This window comes from Dromiciops gliroides, chromosome 4 (assembly GCF_019393635.1).
Source record: "Dromiciops gliroides isolate mDroGli1 chromosome 4, mDroGli1.pri, whole genome shotgun sequence".
In the NCBI taxonomy this organism is placed as follows: Eukaryota; Metazoa; Chordata; class Mammalia; order Microbiotheria; family Microbiotheriidae; genus Dromiciops; species Dromiciops gliroides.
In genome coordinates, this window is record NC_057864.1 from 52,446,324 (window position 1) to 52,468,090 (window position 21,767).

Below are 21,767 nucleotides of genomic sequence, written 5' to 3' on the forward strand. Positions count from 1 at the left end.
GAAATGTGCTTGTGCAATTTTATACAAAATGGAGCAGTTGTAAGAGTAGGGTCAATGACAAAACAGAATCCGTTATTAAATGATATAGAAATATTTGTAATATTCTCAGTTTCCTAGGGTCAGAACCTTTAGTTCCTCTTTCTTGCTGCCTAAACTTTAGGCATTTGTGTATTAATTTATGAAGCCATGGATTATAACACTGCTTCCCCCCCCCCTTTATATTTTGTCTCCTGTGAACCTTTAGATGTCTCTTTTTTAACATAGATTTATAAATTAATTTTTTCTTTTCTTTTTTTTTTTTTGGCAGGGCAATGAGGGTTAAGTGACTTGCCCAGGGTCACACAGCTAGTGTCAAGTGTATGAGGTTGGATTTGAACTCAGGTCCTCCTGAATCCAGGGCCGGTGCTCTATCCACTGTGCCACCTAGCTGCCCTAATTTTTTATTTTCAATATTTAGAATTTGATTTTCCCAAATTACATGTAAAATGCAAATTTTGACATCGATTTGTAAAAACTTTGTGTTCCAAATTCTTCCTCTCCCCACCCCCTAAGAACTCAAGCAATTTAATATAAGCTATACATGAGCAAACCTCTAGATATCTCAACTGTTATTCTTTCTTCAGTATAATGACTATTTGTAGTATTTAGCTCGGTGGATTAAAAAAAAAGTTTTCTCTCAGATCCTTTTTAATTTAAAACCCTTTAATTAGATTCATTAGCTATACAGCAAATATATTTCTACTAGTCTTTGTTAAGCGTATTACATCTCAGGTGTGGAATTAAAAATTGATATCCCACTTTATTTTGTATTACTTTATCAATTTACTTATTCTCCCTCATTATGTGAGTTTAAAATTCCTTAAGCCTGCAACTTCAATTGCCTACTCCACCCTTGTAGCTTCCCTCCTCCCTCTTTTAAATTGCTAGCCAGAGGCATTGGGTCATAGGATGTTGGTTCATCTGGTATGGAAAAGCACCAACCAATCAGGAATGAGATGTGGCCTTGTTTAAATTTTGTAACTATGCTTTTACTATAAAGGAGCCATTCTGCTTGTCAGTTTTATCCTTGGTTCCACAGGAATTTGTGGTCCCATTTATTGGTAACTGCTAGCTAATTCTGCTTGAACTCCGTGCCTCAGTTTCTCATCTTAAAGATTTTTTTATTGGGACAATCAGCTCCCAATGTGGGGCCTGAGTGAGGGATTGGTGGATTCCGACAGCCCTTCAGGTAAACTTCCTGGACCTTTCTTTGGTTTTTCACAGAGGAACTTCTCCATGGAGAGCTGCACCTAGGAGGACTTCACCTCAGGCTTCATGTGAGCTAAGGTAAGCCCCAAATGAGAAAAACCCTGTGGCATTTCACTGGCTGCAAGGCCTTGAAATTGATTTAGAAAACTGCACTTTTGACTAACTTTTCAAAGAGAAAGTAAATTCTGAAAGAGGAAGTAAGGCTTGAAGCAGAGTTGTAATACTCCATGTAATACTCCTCTTGCAGTTTAAGAGCAAAACTGGCTTTTTTGAAAGATGTGTACCTTCGATTTTAACTTATTGTAGCCTAGGATCAACTTTCACTCAATCTATCATAATTCAAGTCCTTTTAAAACTCCTAAGTCTTTTGAGGGGGCCTGGTAGGGGAATAATAGGAAATGAAGCATGCTATTTTTCACTTTATTTCATTATTTTCTTTTAATCAAGTTTTTTTGTACAAAATGACAAATATTGTAATGGGTTTTTTCCCCAGATGTTTTACATAATCATACATGTATAACCCATATCTGTTTGCCACCTCAGGGAGGGAAGGAAAGGGAAAAAAATTGGAGCACAGAACTTTAAATAAATATGTTAAGAAAATTAAGGGAGACTAAAAACCTCCCAAAAAAGTAATGCCCTTCTGTGTGTGTGTGTGTGTTTCCCTTTAAGTATGTCTTTGACACTACTTTCTTTTTATTTTTCTCAGGGAACCCCCCAGGGACCGGGTCTTCTATAGGTAGGAGATTCTTAGAGAAATAACAGAAAACCTTTAAAGAGAGTCCGACCCTTTGGAACCTGCTCCTATAGGGCTGACTATAGAACGTTGCTGACTTAATGGAAATCTTCCTCCCTCTTAAGGAAAATACAGCCATCCTAAAAGCTGCAAATAAACGTGGCCCAGAGGGTCTTTGTAATTGGCCTTTACAAGATCCACAATGGGCCCCTAACCAGCCAGCCAATTGTGCCAGGCTGTTCCTAGGTAGGGATTCCTTCATCAGGGAAACGGTCTGCACCGCCTACCCCCCAAATCTGAGCACATTTCAAATGCCCTCACAAGAGGAAAAGGGACCCCGTCATCTTTTGACCCTTGTTAATCATTCCCAACCTGAGATCAAGTGCCCTATTTGGTCTAAAAAGGACGTAGAAGAGCTCAAAAGAACCATCGCGCAGTATGTTCATGCAGAAAGAAACAAAGAAAAGGTCCGAGAGGAAACGAGAACGCAGACGATCCCGGTTCTGACTCCCGTTCAGAAGGTCTCCGGAGACCACAGCTGTTCTTTTTGTAAACGAAAGGGCCACCGCGCCTCGCGTTGTAGGGTGAAATGGAGGTATTTAAAGAACAAGATCAAGGAGGAGCGGTATAAAGCTAAGCTGTTTGGAGAGATGGGGGCTGAGCCGAAATGCCGGGCTTCCCCTCTCCTTTTACTGGTGAACCACACGTAGCACCGAACCGGCATCACGCAGCTCCCACTTAGGGGCTTGCCGGGACTCTTGGAGGGTTTAGAAAGAATTAAAGCCAAGTATGATCTTTTGCAAGCGAGACAGATGGGAGGGCTTTTACTTGGGAAATATTTCTAGCATTAAATTGTTTAAACATAGGGTAGCCAACCGTAGGAGGACTATTAAAGGGGTAAGTTATAAATAGGTTATAGGCGTTTACCCCATTATCCTTCGGAGCAGCTTAACACAGATCTATTGCTGTAAAACAAATGGTACAGGTGTGCAAGCCACTCTTTGCTCTTTCCACTGAGCTCATTTCTTGTTTGCCAAAGACTCCTCCTCCCTACGAGGTTAAAGGGGACACCGACCTCAGGTTCTGTCTGATCTGTCTACCTCTGTTTTGTTTTTGTTTTTTGTTTTTTTTTGCGGGTCAGTGAGGGTTTAAGTGACTTGCCCAGGGTCACACAGCTAGTAAGTGTCAAGTGCCTGAGCCCAAATTTCAACTCAGGTCCTCCTGAATCCAGGGCCGCTGCTCTATCCACTGCGCCACCTAGCTGTCCCCTGATCAGTCTACCTCTGAAGAGCCTGTGGGACTGATGGGGGCCACTGGGACTCCACCTGAAGTCAGCAAGACCTGTTTCCTCTTCCACGTGTGCCTCTCCTCTACAGTGACCCGGAGGATAACAGACCCGACATCACGGCCTGAGACAACAGGTATCTGGTTTTGGGTGACTGTGAAAGGCCAGCGATTCAGGACCCTATAGAATTAAATCCTTTGACAGATGAGAAAGAAGGGAATCTTGATTTCCAATCTACAAGATGAATGATTTAAATCCAAATTAATTCTCTTTTCAAGCTCGTCTTATACTGTACCTGTTGACATTTTGCGCTTTATTCTCTCTCATTAAGAAAATTCCTCTTGACCACGCAAAGAGTAACCTTTGCATAACAGCAGTGAACAACCTAGGGAACAGTTTTGGTGATTTGGGGGTGACTTCCTGTAACTTATCAAGTTGATAAGCACGTACTCAAATACTTTTCAAATTGCAATGTAAAGGTTTCTTCATACATGTTTTGACTGTACTTGGGATTTGACGCTTTGCCTTAGCTTGTTCGGTGGGCTGGCTTTCACTTTAACAGCTTTTGAGGGGAAGTGAGTTTGTATTTTACTCTGCTTTGGTTCTGCCATCCTGCCAACCTTCCAGCTTGTACTTGGCAGCTGTCTCGTGGCTCTTCTCCCTGACTATACAAATAGAACGGGGAAGGAGGCAGTTTCGTTTCAGAAGATGTTTTAAGCAAGTAGAAGAAAGAAGGCAGTGTTGGAATCTGAAAGAAACAGGCAACTTTGAAGGATTTAAAGCTTATAAAAGTTGCAGTCTGTTTATACTCACAGGGTGAATAGAGGGCTTTGAAGATAAGTTTTTGGAAGTCTTAAAAGACAGATTAAATCAAGGAGAAGCTTTAAAGCCCTTTTTTTTTTAAACTCAGCACCAAGTTTCTCAGCCCTTGCAGCTGGAGCAACAGCATTAGAACTGGAGAAAATCCTATCTATCAAAGGTCGGGAGGCTGCTTACACCTTGTTATCTAGTTTTTCACTCAGTAGTATTTTGAAAATATTTTGTGTCAACAGCAAAAACAAACAAATCCCCAATAGTATTTCAATAATAACAGCCGTAACTGCCTGCCTTACAGCTTATGCATACTTAAAAAAATGAAGAGGCTTTACAGTATTTTATGATTTATCAACTGTGAATGACAACTATTCTTAGCAATACAATGATCCAAGACAATTGCAAAGAACCCATGATTTTTAAAAAAATGTTAACCACTACAGAGAAAGAAGTGATGGAGTCTGAAGGGAGATTGAAGTATATTTTTTACTGTATTATTCTTGGGAGGGGGCGTTTGGTCTGGGTTTTCTTTTGCAACATAGCTAATATAGAAATGTTTTGCATTACTGCGCAAGTATAATTTATATAAAGTTGCTTGCTTCTTCAAGGAGGGAGAGAGAGCAAGGGTAGGAATATGGAATTCAAGAAAAGAAATTAGTAGGCTTTAATCAAAGCCTTCCTAAGAAACCTTTTCCTGCCTTTTTCCTAGTCTTTAACATGGGGGATGAGATTGATGCTATCAGGAGCAGTCTTCCACCTCAGTGTTAAAACTACAAAGGGTAGTAATGACTTGGAAAAATATAACATCATTGCCCCTCTTAAAGTAGCTAAGAGCAACTTAAAAGCTAACAATCAAGCCTCGGAGCCTGCTTTTTGGGGCCTTCTGTGTGTTGCCTAAAATACATGCCTAGCATTATATTAACCGTTGTTCTCTTTACCTTCCCTAGGCTTTCTGCCTGAGGGAAGTCACAAGCTCTTAGTAGCCCTGCTAACAGTATAAGAGATTGCAGTTTGAGGAAGGTCACACTATGTCAGTGAAACAAAACGCCTTAGAGCTTTCTGTGTGGACAAAAAGTCTTATATCAGCCCTCCAACTCCCACTGTGGTCAAACTGTGTCGTCCTTTCCTCAGTATCCTTTAGGCTGGGAAAACAGTCCTTTGTCACCTGTTTCCAATCTCTAGTAATAACATTCACCCCTGGGGTTGCTCAAATACTTGCAATTTGGCATGCAGATTTTTGTTGTGTCTTTAATAAACTGTCTAGAAATAATTCTTTTCCAAAATAGAGAAATTATGAGATAAAAAGTCATTCATGCTGGAATAAATGGTTACTTTGAAATTGGGTAAGTTGCTATTTGACTAACATAAGTTTTTTATATCTTAGGAATGAGATTGCTAAAAGAGTAAAATTGTTTAAAAACTTAAGTATTAAATAGGTTATATTTTAATAATGATGTTGTCACTTACTGTTAACGATAAGGTTATAACATCTTATCAACTCTCCTCATCCCCACCTCTTGAAGAAATTCTGATGAACTGCAGTTTGAGGAACTGGGGCCTCTCCCAGTCAATGTGTGGAAAATTGCACATTTGTATGTAGTGAGTGATAAGTCCATCTGAGAACATGAGAAATATAAAATTGCATCTTTTAATAAAAAGGAATTATTATAATTATAAGTTGGTAACAAAACTGTACTTAAAACTTTAAAAAGACAACAATTTTCTTCAGGTTTTAAGTATTGTCAGAAATTTACTGTGTGTGTAAAAGCTATAGAATGTACTATTTATGCTGCTTGTCCAACTTGTCACACATTCAATCAGTTTGGACATCTGTATGTTGATTTCCTATCTAGGCCTCAGTCTAGTCCCTATAAAGTCTATCTTCAACTTACTCATTTGATTAAGCTTTCATTGACAAGTTTTACCCTGAAGCCCATCTAAAGTAGCTAAATATACTTCTGAGGATTTGCCTTTTCTCAATTACTTCCTACATCTAAGAATTTAAAAGCAGGCTGAATGAAAGACCTTCCTGGACTTTCGGACTTTGACATTAAAGAAATTTCAAAGGACCAGCAGAACTTAAAGCACCTGAGAAGGCCTCTTTTGCTGCTGACCACATCATCCAGCATTGAAGAAAGGACTTTTTGAACAGTTTATGATGCTGTATTCCATTTGTCTAACGATCGTAATATATGCTTTTAACTTGTAAGTATTCTCTGTCTTAAGCTGTAGGGCCCCTATGGGTGTTAGGCTTGTCAACATATTTCAAATGAATCAGTCATGCGTTTCAGGTCCCTATTACCGCTACGTTATTTTTGTGGCCGCAAAGGAAGAGCTGCTAACTTGCAGAGGTTCCTAGGTGTTTCTACCATAACCTTTTTTTACAAGACAGATCTTAACACAATTAATACAATTTAGCTACTGTTGAGATGGTGAACAATAGACCATCAAATTAGGAAACCACACCTGAAACATTAGAGAATTTAAATCCTCCCCATACCAACTGTTTTTATATCTAAACATATATAACTATCAATCTTAAAAGAAATGCATGAGGGGCTGATTTATAAAATGAACCCTTCATATGTCTCATTCCTTATTTCAGAATTAAAACTCAGTACAAAATAACAGCAATATTGTAAGATGATCTGCTGTGAATGACTTGGTGATTTTCACCAATGCAATTATCTAAGACAACTCTGAAGGACTTATGAAAAATGCACTCCATCTACAGAGGATGACTGATGGTATCTGAATACAGATTGAAGCATAATTTTTTGTTACTTTATCTGAAGTTTTGTTTTTGTCTTTTTTCTTTCACAATCTGGCTAATATGGAAATGTTTTGTATTACTGCTCATATATAGCTGACAAATGATTTGCTTGAGTTCTTGTGGGGGGCGGAGGGAAGAAGAGAATTTGGAACATGTTTTTAAAAATTGATGTCAAAATTTGGTTTTACATGTAATTTGGGAAAATAAAAATTCTAAGCAGAATTAAAACTCAAAAGAGAAAAAAACTATTTTAAAATCAGAAAATAGGCTCATGTACATTCATTTGAAAGCTGATCATATACACAAACATATATATCTTGGGCAAATTCCCCTTGAAGCCAGGCTATGAGGAGGAAGTTCCAAGGAAAGGAAGCTATAAAACATAGTTTTCTACAAGCTCTGATTGAACATATCTGATTGCTTTCTGAGGGACCATGACCAATTACAACGTCCCGCCTTTCCCACATAGAAATAATTGGTTCTGTTCTTTTTTTTATTTTGGCTTTGAGGACCTATTTCAAGGGGGAATTTTTTTGTTTTTTTCTTTTTTTTGCAGGGCAGTTGGGGTTAAGTGACTTGCCCAGGATCATACAGCCAGTAAGTCTTAAGTGTCTGAGGTCACATTTGAACTCAGGTCCTCCTGAATCCAGGGTCAGTGCTCTATACACTATGCCACCTAGCTACCCCAAAAGGGGAATTTTTTAAACCCCTTTTTCCAGAAAGGTTATTTGAAACTCAGCTAAAAATTAGTCTCAAAAAACGATCCAGGCCTGGCCATACACACATGATGCCTCCAAAATAAATATGGCAAATGATGAAATTGCTCATTAACCCAAGGATTCTTTTCTCATCTTGTTTGGGAACAAAATGAAGGTAATTTTTCTAATAAGATGAGAAGAATCTTATAGACTATAACTTTTCAATGATCTTTGTCTCATTACCATCCTGCACCTTACAAAATTGTTCTTATTGAAATCTTTACCTTTGAGTTGCCATCAACGCCCTCTAAATTACTTTGAGGGAGTTGAGTGTTCATGTAGTAGACTACTGGCGAAATGTTTGGTTAATGGATAAACCATGGGCAGATTTTGAAGGTCTTTGTTGTGGTAAAAACAAAATCCTAACCCCTGCCCCACTGGAATCAAGCTAGATTTTTCTTAATAGGTATTAAAACCATCCTTCAGATTTGATTGGCTCAAAAGACAAAAGACAAAAGACTTGGGCTTTTGAGATCACTCCTGGTGTCCTGATTAGCCAGAAGACCCTCTAGTCAGTTTTCTGATCATTGGCTAGTGGAAAATAATTAACAGCTAACTTTTATATAGCACATACAATTTGCCAGGCATTTTACAAAGCACTCTGCAAGTAGTCTATCATTTGACCTTTGACCCTGCAAAGTCAGTGCCATTACCCCCATTTTACAGATGAGAGAACTGAAGCAAACTGGTTGGTTAATCTAATCGACTTGCTTAGGGGTCACAGCTACTAAGTGTCTGAGACCAGATTTGAACTCAGGAAGAAGAATTTCTCTGACTTCAGGCATATCACTCCATTGCACTACCTAGCATGTATAATATGCTATGGAACACATGCAATCAAGGATGCAAACATTTCTATGTTACTTGTATTATGAATATTGTTTTTTAAATTCATACATTTTAACTTTGGTTAATCATAGATTGCTCTATAGCTTCTCATAAATACCTTTTTGGTAAGATACATTGCAGAAATTCACTTTGTATTCATTTGTGTTTTGTATTATCAATATGGAGGGTCTAAATGAAATAGCTTTATAAAGAACCCTACACGGTACTACAGCGAGTTCTGTAATTAATCAATGAAATTTTTTTTTTTGCAGGGCAATGAGGGTTAAGTGACTTGCCTAGGGTCACATAGCTAGTAAGTGTCAAGTGTCTGAGGTTGGATTTGAACTCAGGTCCTCCTGAATCCAGAGCTGGTGCTTTATCCACTTTGCCACCTAGCTGCCCCTAAGCACTGAAATCTTAACTGTAAGAGCAAGGACTTAACTAGAAGAGCAAATAGCTTACTAAGTGCTTTACAAAGATCTCAATCAGTTGCCAAGTCCTGTTCTTTCTATCCACCTCCCTATACCTCTGACTTTCATGCCTTTTCTACATTACCTCACCTTCATTTTGACCACCTCACCCCAACCCAAACACTTCTTGCTAGAACCATTGCAACAGTCTTTTATTGGTTTCTCAGTCTCTAATCTCTCCCTTCACCAATCAGTTCTTTATATAGCTGCTAAAATAATCTTTTAGTGGATAAAGCAACAGCCCTGGATTCAGGAGTACCTGGGTTCAAATCCGGCCTCAGACACTTAACACTTACTAGCTGTGTGACCCTGGGCAAGTCACTTAACCCCCATTGCCTTACCAAAAATAAAATAAAATAATCTTTTAAAGACAGGCCTGACCATGTCACCACTCATCCTAAAAACATCAGTGACTTATAGTCTAGAGGCAGCTGGGTGGTGCAATAGATAGAGGCCTCTGCATATGGAATTAAAGGAGGAAGATCTAAATTCAAATTTGACCTCTGACACTTAATAGCTGTGTGACACTGGGCTAATTACTTAATCTCCTTCTGTCTGTTTTCTTGTCTCTAAAATGAGGATAATGATAACATCTATCTCCCAGGGTTATTGTGAGGATCAAGTGAGATAATTGTGAAGCACTTTAAAAACTGAAGTGTTGGCTATTGTTACACATAATTGGTATATTGCAGTTCCCCCATAGCATTGGGCCCACCAAGTTCATGTCCAAAAGCAGCATCAATGCCAAACAAATATGTCAGGACCATGATGTCTCAGGGGTCATTGCCAAAGATTGTTCCTTGCTCCTCTGGGCATCAGTGCTGCACTGACTTCAAAACCCAGCCTGGATTCTGACTCCCAGAAGTCTTGCTTTCTCAGCCCTTGATCCTCACAGGCTGAAGAATTCCCTCTTTGGTCAGGAGGCTTGTGGTCTCCGAGGGGGCCACAATGTCAAGCTGATTCAGATCTCTAGTTCCAGTTTTGCAGCCAATGGATAAAGTCTACCTTCAACCAGAACCAGTTATAGAATGTCCACCCATGCTTGGATCTGTCCAAGGCACCTCCATCACACAATGTCACAATTCAGCTGGAAGTCCTTCCCTAGCATTCGTCCAGGAGATCCCATCTTAGCAAAGAAATGGGATCTGCATATGTGCCAACCCCTCTTACACCTGTATTGGCCAGCTTCTCATTATCTGAGCTAGGGACATTTAGAAAAATCCACATCCATGAGATGCATGGTGGGCTGTAGCTATAATGTATTACCACTGATTCAAGATAGTTATGACTAGAAAAATAGATAACAAGCTAATTATAAGGGTAGAGTGGGAGATAACACAGGGACAGACTGAGTGCCTGTCAACAGAATGTTAAAAGACCTAGGAGAGAGTTATGGGAGGGTACAAATAGGAATCCTCAGGATGAGATGGGGAGGAGGGATTGCGATCTGCACCTGTGGAGGGATGCCCACAAGGAATGAGATCAAGGATCAACCAGGTAGTACATTGTAATTTAAATGTTTACATTTAGCATGACTATTTAGTATGTAATTCAGCATTAAGAGTTGCTGAATTAAGAAGGGGGTAGTTCTGAATTTCTTAAAAAACCTTTAATCCTGTAGGAGGTAAGGGTCATAAACTACCCAACTGGGGAGGGTCCTGTAACGATTGGAATGACGCCACCTGCTGGAGATTTACTGTAGAAAAGCTCCACCATGAAGTGAAGGTCTTTGAGGGCAAGACTGTGTGTCTTTTCTTTGGTGTCAGTTTGCTTGTGGGAGGAAGAAAGGGGAGCCTGGTGCTCTGACTGGGGCTCTTTCCTGAGGATGCTGGTGGAGAAGGGAGCTAGAAATTCGCCCTCCCTTTAATAGATAGATGAATGTAGGCTTTTCTTCTTTCTTTACCAAATGTTTATTCTTAATAAATGCTTAAAAGTCCAACTCTTGCTAAAGCTTATAATTTATTGGTGACCACTCATTAGATATTTTAGACAGACTAGCTAGAATTTTAGCCCTCTAACAGTCCATAGTCAATGGTTTCTAAAATTGAGAGCAAACTGAGCTGGTTGCCATCTGGTGTGCAAACTGAGAAACTGGTATTAACTTAGACTCAACAGAGCCTAGGTCCTACGTGATGATATGACATAAAAATTAAAGTTATAGGCCATATTTCTCAATAGGAATCCCTCAAGCCAGCTTAAAGAAATGCTTCTTATATCCAGCGGTACCTATTTATTGTTTAAAATTTAAATATGAATTTAGGCCATGCATTTTTGGTCAAGAGCTTAACTTGTGAATTATCATAGCCTCATGGGCTTAAAGTCTATGAAGAATTTAACTTCAAACATCTGTGAAAGAAAAAAAAATATGCTACCCTCTGTATTTTAGGAATCTGTCTTCCCAGAAATAATGTTATTAATTTATATTAAGTGAATTCTAAACTTTTCTACTTGGAGAGAGGTCAGATTTAGTCGTTGTGCCTCTGAAAATCTCTCTTACACAAGTTATTCTGTTTTCAATGTGGAGCTGAAGTTTTCATCTCTGGCTCAAACACACTCTACCCCAAATAACCCTCACCCAAAAATATCCCCAAACTACTATTAGGGTCTTAAGATTGTCTACAAAAAGCTGGGGCTATCAACTTTGAGTTTTTGAATGGATACAGTACGTAGGGCAGATAGGCTCTGGGCTCACTCTCCCAGGCCTCATTCTAACAAATAGGTCAGGTCCCCCCAAATAAGAATTGCTCCCTCAGGGGCAGCTAAGTGGTGCAGTGGATAGAGCACTGGCCCTAGAGTCAGGAGGACCTCAGTTCAAATCTGGCCTCAGACACTTAACACTAGCTGTGTGACCCTGAGCAAGTCACTTAACCCCAATTGCCTCAACAAAAAGAAAAAAAAGAATTGCTCCCTCAGAGTTTTAGAAGTAATCTTGAGGGGGTATAGATTTCTTTAGTACTAAAATTAGTGGGGAGGGTGGCAGCTAGGTGTCGAAGTGGATAAAACACTGGCCCTGGGTTCAGGAGGATCTGAGTTCAAATTAGACCCCAGACACTAGCTGTGTGACCATGGGCAAGTCACTTAACCTTCATTGCCCTGCAAAAAAACAAAAACAAAAAACTAGTGAGAGAAGACTTGGTAACTACCAACATTCTACCAACCCAGTTTGCTTCTGGGTAGGGCAAAGCTGATGTTCCCTGGCTTTCAGGATGTTGTCTCAGATGCTCTGCTACTAGGCTGAAGTACTGTGAAGTATGGTGGCTGGCAGAGCCCTCTGATTAGCTGGGCTTATTTTTTGTAGGGCATAGCATCTCAGCCAGACAAATCCACATGCCTCCAGGTTAGGTGAGGCAGGTCACTTTGGCTGCAGCAGCCATGTGACCTGCTTGGCCCAACCTAGCACCATGCCGACCAGTTCAGATGTATACATATGAATTATTTAGGAAATCTATTTCAGGACCAAAGAAACAATGATAACCCACTTTTATATGCAAATTGCATGGGATAGCCCATGGCTCTTTCATGAGAAGATAAAGTTTGTATTCTCTCTCATGCAACTGCTGTGGTTTATGTTGACGTGTTTTTTTCTCCCATTTGACTGAGATTCTTGAGAGCAGGAATTATCTTTTGCCTTTCTTTGTGTCCCCAGTGCCTGACACAGTGCCTAGCACATAGTAGGCCCTTTACCCCCCTTCATGATGAAAAGACCTTAACTGACATAGTAGGCCCTTAATGTAAACTTGTTAGCTATGCTTTAAAGCACTTTGATATTTCCCTATTTCGACTCATAATCTTTGGGGGCACAGCAATTAGGGGACGATTAATTTGCTATCTGGCTTTATTCATTCAACTTCTAAATCAAGGTATAAACAGAAACTTACCAAAGTGAAAACATCTTCACAACCTTTTCTGTCACTATCTTTGAGGATCAAGCAGTCCCTTCTTCTGTTCATTTTTTTTAAGCGAATATCTCATAAAGCTTAAATTAAAAGGAACAAATCTGAATTACCGAAAATTTTGCAAACAGAATGCTGTGTTTGGAGAACAACGGGGGTCCTGGTCAGACCTCCTCATTCTACAGATGTTGGGGAGGGACAAAGCAGGCCTCCCAGGGTCTCAGTGTGGGCAGCTGCGAGGACGGCAAAATCTACAAATAACAAAAAACAAAATTAAAAACATGAAATGACATCTTTCAGCATAAGCTTCATATACAACTATAAAGGATAAATCGAGCAGCTGCGTTGGTGGTATAGTGGTGAGCATAGCTGCCTTCCAAGCAGTTGACCCGGGTTCGATTCCCGGCCAACGCATAAGTGTCCTTTTTTTTTTCTTGGGGAAAAATAAATCTATATACTTATTTTTATTTATCTTTTAATTGGCGCCCTCAGCACTCTCTCCAACGTCAGTTGTGCTTTCATTTGAACCGACCTGGACTGACAGCCGTTGCTCCACCCTCTCCCGAGGCCAAGGTCAACCCCGCTCCACCTATAGAGGCTTTGCTTTCACCCTCTTCTAGTCTCCGTCCCATCCTCGTCTCCTCCCTCTGAGGGGGCCTCTGGAAGTCATTCCCAGCACAGAGAGGCGGGAAAGTGGGTTTGGAGCTACTTGTTGGATCCACTTGTCCAACCGGGAGGGAAAGGGGGAGGGCAGGCAGCGCATAGCGCAGGCGCGATAGACAGGAAAGATCAAATAACCAATGAAAATTCGGACACAGCTAAACATTACGTCCTTTTAAGAACAATCATGAAGAACCAGGAAGCAACCACAAACGCGGCCTCCCTGGTGGTCTAGTGGTTAGGATTCGGCGCTCTCACCGCCGCGGCCCGGGTTCGATTCCCGGTCAGGGAAGGAGTTTTTCTTTCTTTTACCTTTTTAACCTTTTAAAACAACCTTTGACATCTTTCCACTATTCTCTCTCTATCTGGGGGGGGGGGGGGGGCGGGGGATGGTGGGGTGGAGTGGGGAAATCTCATTAGTCCTAATTCTCTTTGCTCTAGGATACTTGACGGTCAACTAGGATAATCTCTATTCTATTTCCTTACAGAACAACGAGTTTCACTTCTTTGATGGTAATTTGGGGTTAGTTTCTTATTTTAGGGAAAGGAGGAGAAACAGATTTGTTCATTTGCATGCACTTTCAGGTGAGGTCACACTGTATTAATTAGTTACATTTTTTTTTTTACCAGACATCTCACAAAGTGAAAGCAGTCGGTAATTGTTTTTAACATAAGAACAAGATAGACCAATAAAACAAATATCATAGTCAATACCAACAAAATTTCCTATCATTACTTGAAGAAACTAGCAAAGAAGCTCCTAACGGCCTCCTCGTTAGTATAGTGGTGAGTATCCCCGCCTGTCACGCGGGAGACCGGGGTTCGATTCCCCGACGGGGAGACAGCAGAAATTTTTCTCTCCCATTTCCCATGAAAAGCCCCTCGGCCTTTCACTGATCCGGATGGATTTTTCCAGGCGTCTAAATCGTTCTATTCTATTAACAATACCCCCTAAAATGGGACCGAGTGTCCTAGGCCAGGATGCCCCGAGGTCAAGGTCATTTTCTAGAGAAAACTCTGTTCCTGCAGGGTCTGAATTCAGCTAGAACTGGGAAAGGGGGGATCTGGATTTTACTAATGTTTAATTATTGTTGATTATACTTATTAATTTACACACGTTATTATCTTGTTAAATTTTAAACTTTTTTCCATTCAAGTGAACCTTCAACCCTTCAAAAAGAACGAAGAACAAAGTCCTATAGGACTTTGCATGGTTAGTCAATCAATAAACAGTCATTAAGCACCCATGAGCATATCCAAAAATTATACCCCCAATCATTCACGGATGAGTGGGCCGGTTTGTTTTCCGCTCATGGCTCCGTTTCCTTGGTCCACCAAGGAATCGCGGTCCCCTGGCCTCTCCTCCTTGGGGTCCAGGGTCCCAAGAGACCCTAAGGAGGCCCTATTGTAAGGAAAGGCGAAAGCACTAATGACACAGGCTCGGCGTCCACCTTGTGGCTCTGGCCGAGCGTCTCGGCAAGTGACAGGTGGCAAAAATCGCTGAGATTGAGTCAGAGGTGTGGCTTAACGATAGATCCAAAGTTCACAAGACAACCAAAACAATTTTCAAGGAACCGCGAAACTTTAAAATTTAAAATAGAAAAAAATACTTTGCCTTTGCATTGGCCGGGAATCGAACCCGGGCCTCCCGCGTGGCAGGCGAGAATTCTACCACTGAACCACCAATGCAGACGACAAACAACTTTTCACCGAGGCTGCCTTTCTCTATGTGTTAGTAAAATAAACTTGCCTAACCTTTTTCGAGTGACATTTTCAGGAAGCAATACTAGCTTCTTTTCTCCAAACATTTCACAGACACCCATGGAAACATGAAATGTTCCCATAGTGACAGATCTCTGGACTAACGCCCCTCCCCATTCTTTCTCTACTACTGGCCCCCCTCCTCCTACTCCCTTCCCCTCCCCCATCCTCACTTCCCACCCTTCTTTTTTTGCTCCCTGCTCCCCCTTCCCCCCTCCCCCCTCCTTACTTTTCTGTCTTCTGCACCTCGTCCTCACTTCCACTCTCCTTTCTTGCTCGCCCCTCTCCACTGCTCCCTCCTCCCCGGCCTTACCCCTGTGCAATCCTAAAGGCTGGTGCCTAGAACCCTTGGAGGTGCCCAGGCCCTTCATTGCAGGGGCCGTTGCCTAGCTAGGCGCAGGGAGGAAAGTTATCTTGGGACGCACGAATAATCTCGGGAAAAGAGTGGGCTCCTCTGGATGAGTAACTATGACACTAAAGGGAGCCTCTCCCCCGCAGAAACTTCTCCACCAAATGCCCCTCCCACGCCAGGAAACAATTGCGAACTTTCCTGAAGCGCTAAAAACAGGACTCGCTCCTCTGACATCATATACAACTCCCTCCAAGCTCCGCCCCCGCCCTCCCCGTCGCCCCCTCGCTGGAGAATGCTAGCTGGAGCCCGAACCGCGGAGAATTTGCTAGAGGAGTCGAGTCCTCGGTTCTGATTGGTCGGCGGCAGGCGGAGCGGGCGGGGTTATTCAAATAGCGGCCCCGGTTCTCGGCTCTCCGAGAATTGGCCCGAAGGTTCCGGGCTGGAGGCGGAGGGAGGAGGCGGGTCTCCAGCCACTGCATAAATACGCCGGCCCTGAGCCGTGGCTAGCATATCCCGGCTGAGGATCCACAGAGATCTAGAGCTGTTGCTGCAGAGCCAGCGGACATCCGAGACCCATCTGCTTCCTCCCCCAAGAGAGACTAAGAAGATCAGAGCTAAGGACCTCCACCACTTCTTCTCCGTAAACACTCTCGACGCTGCATCTTCTCTCCAGCCCCAGAAAAGAGGAAGGGAAGAAATCCTCCAGCGATCATGCCTGCTCCCAAGGGAACAGCCATCGGCATTGACCTGGGCACCACCTACTCCTGCGTGGGTGTCTTCCAGCACGGCAAGGTGGAGATCATCGCCAACGACCAGGGCAACCGCACCACACCCAGCTACGTGGCCTTCACCGACACCGAGAGGCTCATCGGGGATGCTGCCAAAAACCAGGTGGCCATGAACCCCCAGAATACCGTCTTTGATGCCAAGCGTCTGATCGGCCGCAAGTTCTCTGACCAGGTGGTGCAGTCGGATATGAAGCATTGGCCTTTCCAGGTGGTGAGTGAGGCTGGGAAGCCTAAGGTGCGAGTGGCCTACAAAGGGGAAAGCAAGTCCTTCTACCCAGAGGAAATCTCCTCCATGGTGCTGAGCAAGATGAAGGAGACAGCCGAGGCCTATCTGGGGCACCCCGTCAGCAACGCAGTCATCACTGTGCCAGCCTACTTCAACGATTCCCAGCGCCAGGCCACCAAGGATGCTGGGGCCATAGCGGGCCTGAATGTGCTCAGGATTATCAATGAGCCCACAGCAGCAGCCATTGCCTATGGCTTGGACAGGTCAGGCAGAGGGGAACGGAACGTGCTCATCTTCGACCTGGGGGGTGGTACCTTTGATGTGTCCATCCTCACCATTGATAATGGCATTTTTGAGGTGAAAGCCACAGCAGGGGACACCCACCTGGGTGGGGAGGACTTTGACAATCGCCTGGTGAACCACTTTGTGGAAGAGTTTAAGCGGAAATACAAAAAGGACATTAGCCAGAACAAACGGGCCCTGAGGAGGCTGCGGACAGCCTGTGAGCGGGCTAAGCGAACCCTCTCCTCCAGCACTCAGGCAAACCTGGAGATTGATTCCTTGTACGAGGGTACCGACTTTTATACCACTATTACTCGGGCTCGCTTTGAGGAGCTGTGCTCAGACCTCTTCCGGGGGACCCTGGAGCCAGTGGAGAAGGCCCTTCGGGATGCTAAGATGGACAAGACCCAAATCCATGACATTGTTTTGGTTGGGGGCTCCACCCGCATCCCTAAAGTACAGAAGCTGCTTCAGGACTTCTTCAATGGCAAAGAGTTGAACAAAAGCATTAACCCGGATGAAGCTGTGGCCTATGGGGCAGCAGTACAGGCAGCTGTGTTGATGGGAGACAAGTCAGAGAAAGTACAGGATCTCTTGCTCCTGGATGTGACCCCCCTGTCCCTGGGTCTCGAGACAGCAGGTGGGGTGATGACAACCCTGATCAAGAGGAACTCCACCATCCCCACCAAGCAGACTCAGACCTTCACCACCTACTCAGACAACCAGCCCGGTGTCCTGATCCAGGTGTATGAGGGGGAGAGGGCCATGACCCGAGACAATAACTTGCTGGGACGCTTTGAGCTCAGTGGCATCCCTCCTGCACCTCGTGGGGTCCCCCAGGTTGAGGTGACCTTTGACATCGATGCCAATGGCATCTTGAATGTCTCCGCCACAGACAAGAGCACAGGCAAGGCCAACAAGATCACCATCACCAATGACAAGGGCCGGCTGAGCAAGGAGGAGGTGGAGAGGATGGTGCAGGATGCTGAGAAGTACAAGGCTGAAGATGAGGCTCAACGTGAAAGGGTGACTGCTAAGAACTCTCTGGAGTCTTATGCCTTCCATGTGAAGAGTACCATGCAAGAGGATGGCCTTCGGGACAAGATCAAGGAGGAGGACAAAAGGAAGGTGCTAGAAAAGTGCCAGGAAGTCCTCTCCTGGTTGGAAGTGAACCAGCTGGCAGAGAAGGATGAGTATGAACACCAGAAGAAGGAACTGGAGCGGGTGTGTCACCCCATCATCGCCCAGCTCTACCAGGCACCTGGCCCACAGGGAGGGAACAGCTGTGGGGCCCAGGCCCGACATTCAAATCCCACCCCTGGACCCACCATCGAAGAGGTGGATTAAATGACTAGTGCTAGCTAGGAAATTGTAAGCTAAGAACAACTGGTGCGGATATCATGCATGCCACTAGAGTGAGCCCCAGGACAATGCTGTTCCTGGAGAACTCTACTCAGCAGTCCCCCTCCCTGGGAATCAGTGACTTTTTGACTTTTTCTTCCAACTCTTCCCTTTTAGTTAGGACAAGCATAATATTGTCTATTTAGGTCTTTGTTCGACGGCTGGAACGTGTATATTTTCTTATTTATCTGCATAGTTTATTAGAAAAATGTTTGTATTATTTATTTGGAAAATATCAATAAACTATGAAAAGGAATTATTAGTTTGTATCGAGTGTCATTAGAGCAATGATAGAAACATTGGAGTTTTGAAAATCATTATTTAAAAATAAACATTATTGATAATTGTTGGTCTTACATCACCTCCATTTCCAAACATGTCACTCTCTCAACTAGTGAAACATCATTTTTTTAAAAATAGATTTTTTTAAATCGGGGAGGGATAACAATTTGGCAAAACTAATGAACACATCAAGTCTCATTCATGAACTATTTCACACTTACATTCCCCCAATCTTTGAAATGAGGGCAGAGCTCATCAGACTTCTTAATAAGTCACAATCCTTACCTTTATGAGTGAAAAAAAATCCAATGTGATTTCATGCCTGGGGCAAAGAGATGATATACCCCCTTGAACCTTGGGGGAGTCAGGACAGTGTACTGGGGTTGGAATGTTATTATAGCAAAGCCACTAAGACACATCCCCTTCTTTGCAAGTAGAAGATAGTGTACACTAACCAACTGCCTCCCTCTTTATCTTGAATTGCTTGCTCCCAGACCTAGCCTGTTTTATCTTGGTCTGGGCTTATATCTATGTCCAGAACCAGACTACAAGTAGTCTGCAAATTATAAAAAGACTTGCCACACACTCTGTAGATAACATTTGTTGTTTCCCTTCTGTTACCTGGATTTCTTCCTTTGATCTCTTAGTACCTATTCTCAGAAAACTAGGAAAACCCCACAAAAGTAGATTACAAAATCCACTAAAAGTAAAAACCTGTAAATATAAAATCAAACAAAAAAGGATTTAGAATCGGAAGGCACCTTATATATTACATTCTTTAACCCTATCATTTTACAGATGAAGAAAAAAGCCTAGAAGACTGTGACAGGCCCAAGATCACAGAGTTGGTAAACTATAGAATTGGGAGTGTGTACTACAGGTCAATCAGAGTCACAGGGCTAAAAAATAATTTGTTTACATTTTAAATATCCTTTGGGTTGTATGGATGTCTTTCTTGGCTTTGACACTAGGCAAAAGAAGAGGAAAATCCTTAGGACTTACTTTTGAAGTCTTGAGAAATCAGTTTATCAATGGGGAAAAAAAGTGGTTAAAACATGTATTTTGTTCATATAAAGGTGGAGACAGAGTCAATCAACTCCCCCACTTTAAGGGTGTGTTCATATGCTAGCTCAGCTACCAAGTGAGAATCTTTCTTTGTTGATTCAGTTCTAGGCCTCATTCTGACTTATTTATATCTGTTACCTCTAGCAGCAGGAAGAGGAAGAGGATAGCATACTTCATCATGAGGCCTCAGGAATTGTGGTTTATCATTGCAATGATCAGGACTCTATCAACTTTCTTTTTATTTCTTTTTGTTTTTTTAAAATTTATTTATTCATTCATTTATTCATTCATTCATTTATTTACTTATTTATTTTTCTATCAACTTTCAGAGTTGGTTTTCTTTATGTTTTTGTAAAAAAAAAGTTTCCTTCTAGTTCTGTTCACCATCATTTTATAGTGGTCTCCCCAATTTATTCAGAAATGTCTATTTCCTCATTTCTTGTTATATAGTAATCCATTTCGTTTATATACCAGAGTTTTTTCAGCCATCCATCAAGAGATAAGAAGTCCCTTGTATTCCAGTTTTTTGTTACTATGAATAGTGGTCTTATAAATACTTTGGTATCTCTGTGTCCTTTCTTTGATCCCTTTTGGGTCATAGGGCTCAAAGTGGACACCATTCAAAGACTTTGCAGAGTGTGGGACAAGCATAAACTATATTTTCACAAAATTGGACATATGTTTTACTTATGCCCATTCTACTTGCTAGAATTAAGAGAAATGTCTGCAATTTAGAATTGCCTAGTTAAGTATTAAACAGGCTTTGAATCACATTTTCTACAAATATTTGTGTCCACCTTTTTGCCTCTGAAATACTAGTAATATGAGAGGTGACACAGTACAGTGTCACACTTGGCATATGACTACAACACTCCCGAGTTTAGCACAAACAGATTTAAACATAATTGGGAAATATTTGACAAAATAAATAAAAATACAATAAATAAGATATTGTATTTTAGAACTAAGTACATCTGCAGCCTGTAGGGATCCTTATGAACTGTTTTGTGTCCACTGTTTTTGAGTTTGGTGTAGTTGATAGAGAGCCAGGAAGACTTGGGTTTAAGATCTCTCTCTCGGACACATACTAGCTCTTCAACCCACACAAGGGTTAAGGGTCACTTAACATCCTATTATTCCTTGCAACTCTCTATAAATTGCCAAAAAGGTGATGAATGAATGAATGAATGAATGAAACAAGAATCTGTTGTGCAAAGCACTATGTTAAGTGCTGGTGATACAAATATAAAACATTTCCTCCCCTCATGGAGCTCACATTCTAATCACTGAGATGAAACATAGAAAGTTTCCATCTCGGGCCAATTTTTAGGGAGCAGCAAAAAAAGCAGATATGAATGCCTCTTCTTTAAAGTCATTTCCACTAATACAATTATAACAGTTCCTGATGCTGAACCATCTGACAGGGCCAAGAACTTTGGTGGCAAGAACTTTCCTTTCTGAGTCTTTAAATCTCCTTCACAGGGGTCACTTCCCCAAACTTGGATTTCTTTATATTCATGTTTTTCCTGGTTCTGCTCACTTCATTATGCATCAGCCCATAGTGATCTTCTACAATTTCTCTGAAATTTTTCCTTACCTCCAACTCAAAAGCCCCATCTTCTGCAGGAAACCTTTGCTGATACCAATGCTGGCACCCTCTCTCCCAAAGTCCCTTGTGTTTAACTCCCTTGTATAGATTTTAATTTACAACTTTCAAATTTTTTATAAATATATTTTTTTATATTTTTCAAATGTACTTGGTTTTGCCCCCTAGTAGAAGGAAAGTTCATTGTTGGTGGGGATTGTTTCATTCTCTCTATTTGCAGCCTCAGTTCCCAAGCACAGTACATAATAGTACACTTAATAAATGCTTGTGAATTGGAAAAATGCAACCAACCAACCAAAACAAAATCCATTATCCAGATCAGAAGTGCAAGAGAATTTATTCAGTGCTATTCAAATATTTAGAAATATTTAAATACTAAGTTCTCTTCATCTTGGCTGGCATAAAATTTGGTTTATGCTGTAGTCTGCAGCTGATAATAGAAAAGGTTATGTTAAATGTGATGTTTAACATGTGCCTCAGGAAAAAAACAACAAACAAACCAGAGCCTCCTGAGAATAGTCAGGGCCACTTAGTGTAGCT

The 21,767-nt window shown here is 41.8% G+C and overlaps 1 protein-coding gene, 1 long non-coding RNA gene and 4 other non-coding genes across 8 annotated transcripts in view; 4 read left to right on the plus strand and 2 right to left on the minus strand.

Moving 5' to 3' along the window:
- The window catches only part of LOC122754029, a 36,783-nt gene that overhangs the window by 11,593 nt on the left and 3,423 nt on the right, over positions 1 to 21,767 (minus strand). The window contains exons 1-3 of one of the 3 annotated variants that reach the window (XR_006356322.1): positions 15,455 to 15,669; positions 12,790 to 13,055; positions 1,756 to 5,698 (exon numbers count right to left, since the gene is read on the minus strand). This is a non-coding gene — a long non-coding RNA (uncharacterized LOC122754029). Of the gene's footprint in view, positions 1 to 1,755; positions 5,699 to 12,789; positions 13,056 to 15,454; positions 15,670 to 21,767 lie in introns of those variants that run through there. The other 2 variants (XR_006356320.1, XR_006356321.1) reach the window with 2 other exon arrangements.
- TRNAG-UCC lies at positions 13,147 to 13,218 on the plus strand. Its single transcript has one exon. It is a non-coding gene; the product is annotated as a tRNA-Gly (tRNA).
- Positions 13,685 to 13,756, plus strand: TRNAE-CUC. Its single transcript has one exon. It is a non-coding gene; the product is annotated as a tRNA-Glu (tRNA).
- Positions 14,234 to 14,305, plus strand: TRNAD-GUC. The gene has a single exon. It is a non-coding gene; the product is annotated as a tRNA-Asp (tRNA).
- Positions 15,083 to 15,153, minus strand: TRNAG-GCC. The gene has a single exon. It is a non-coding gene; the product is annotated as a tRNA-Gly (tRNA).
- Positions 16,015 to 18,530, plus strand: LOC122754028 (heat shock 70 kDa protein 1B-like). Its single transcript, XM_044001992.1, has one exon. It carries the CDS (start codon positions 16,289 to 16,291, stop codon positions 18,218 to 18,220), a length of 1,932 nt encoding a protein of 643 aa, XP_043857927.1. The 5' UTR covers positions 16,015 to 16,288; the 3' UTR covers positions 18,221 to 18,530.

What these genes read in the sequence shown, in the direction of transcription:
- LOC122754028 (XM_044001992.1), top strand. Translation starts at nt 16,289, where the DNA reads ATGCCTGCTCCCAAGGGAACAGCCATCGGCATTGACCTGGGCACCACC.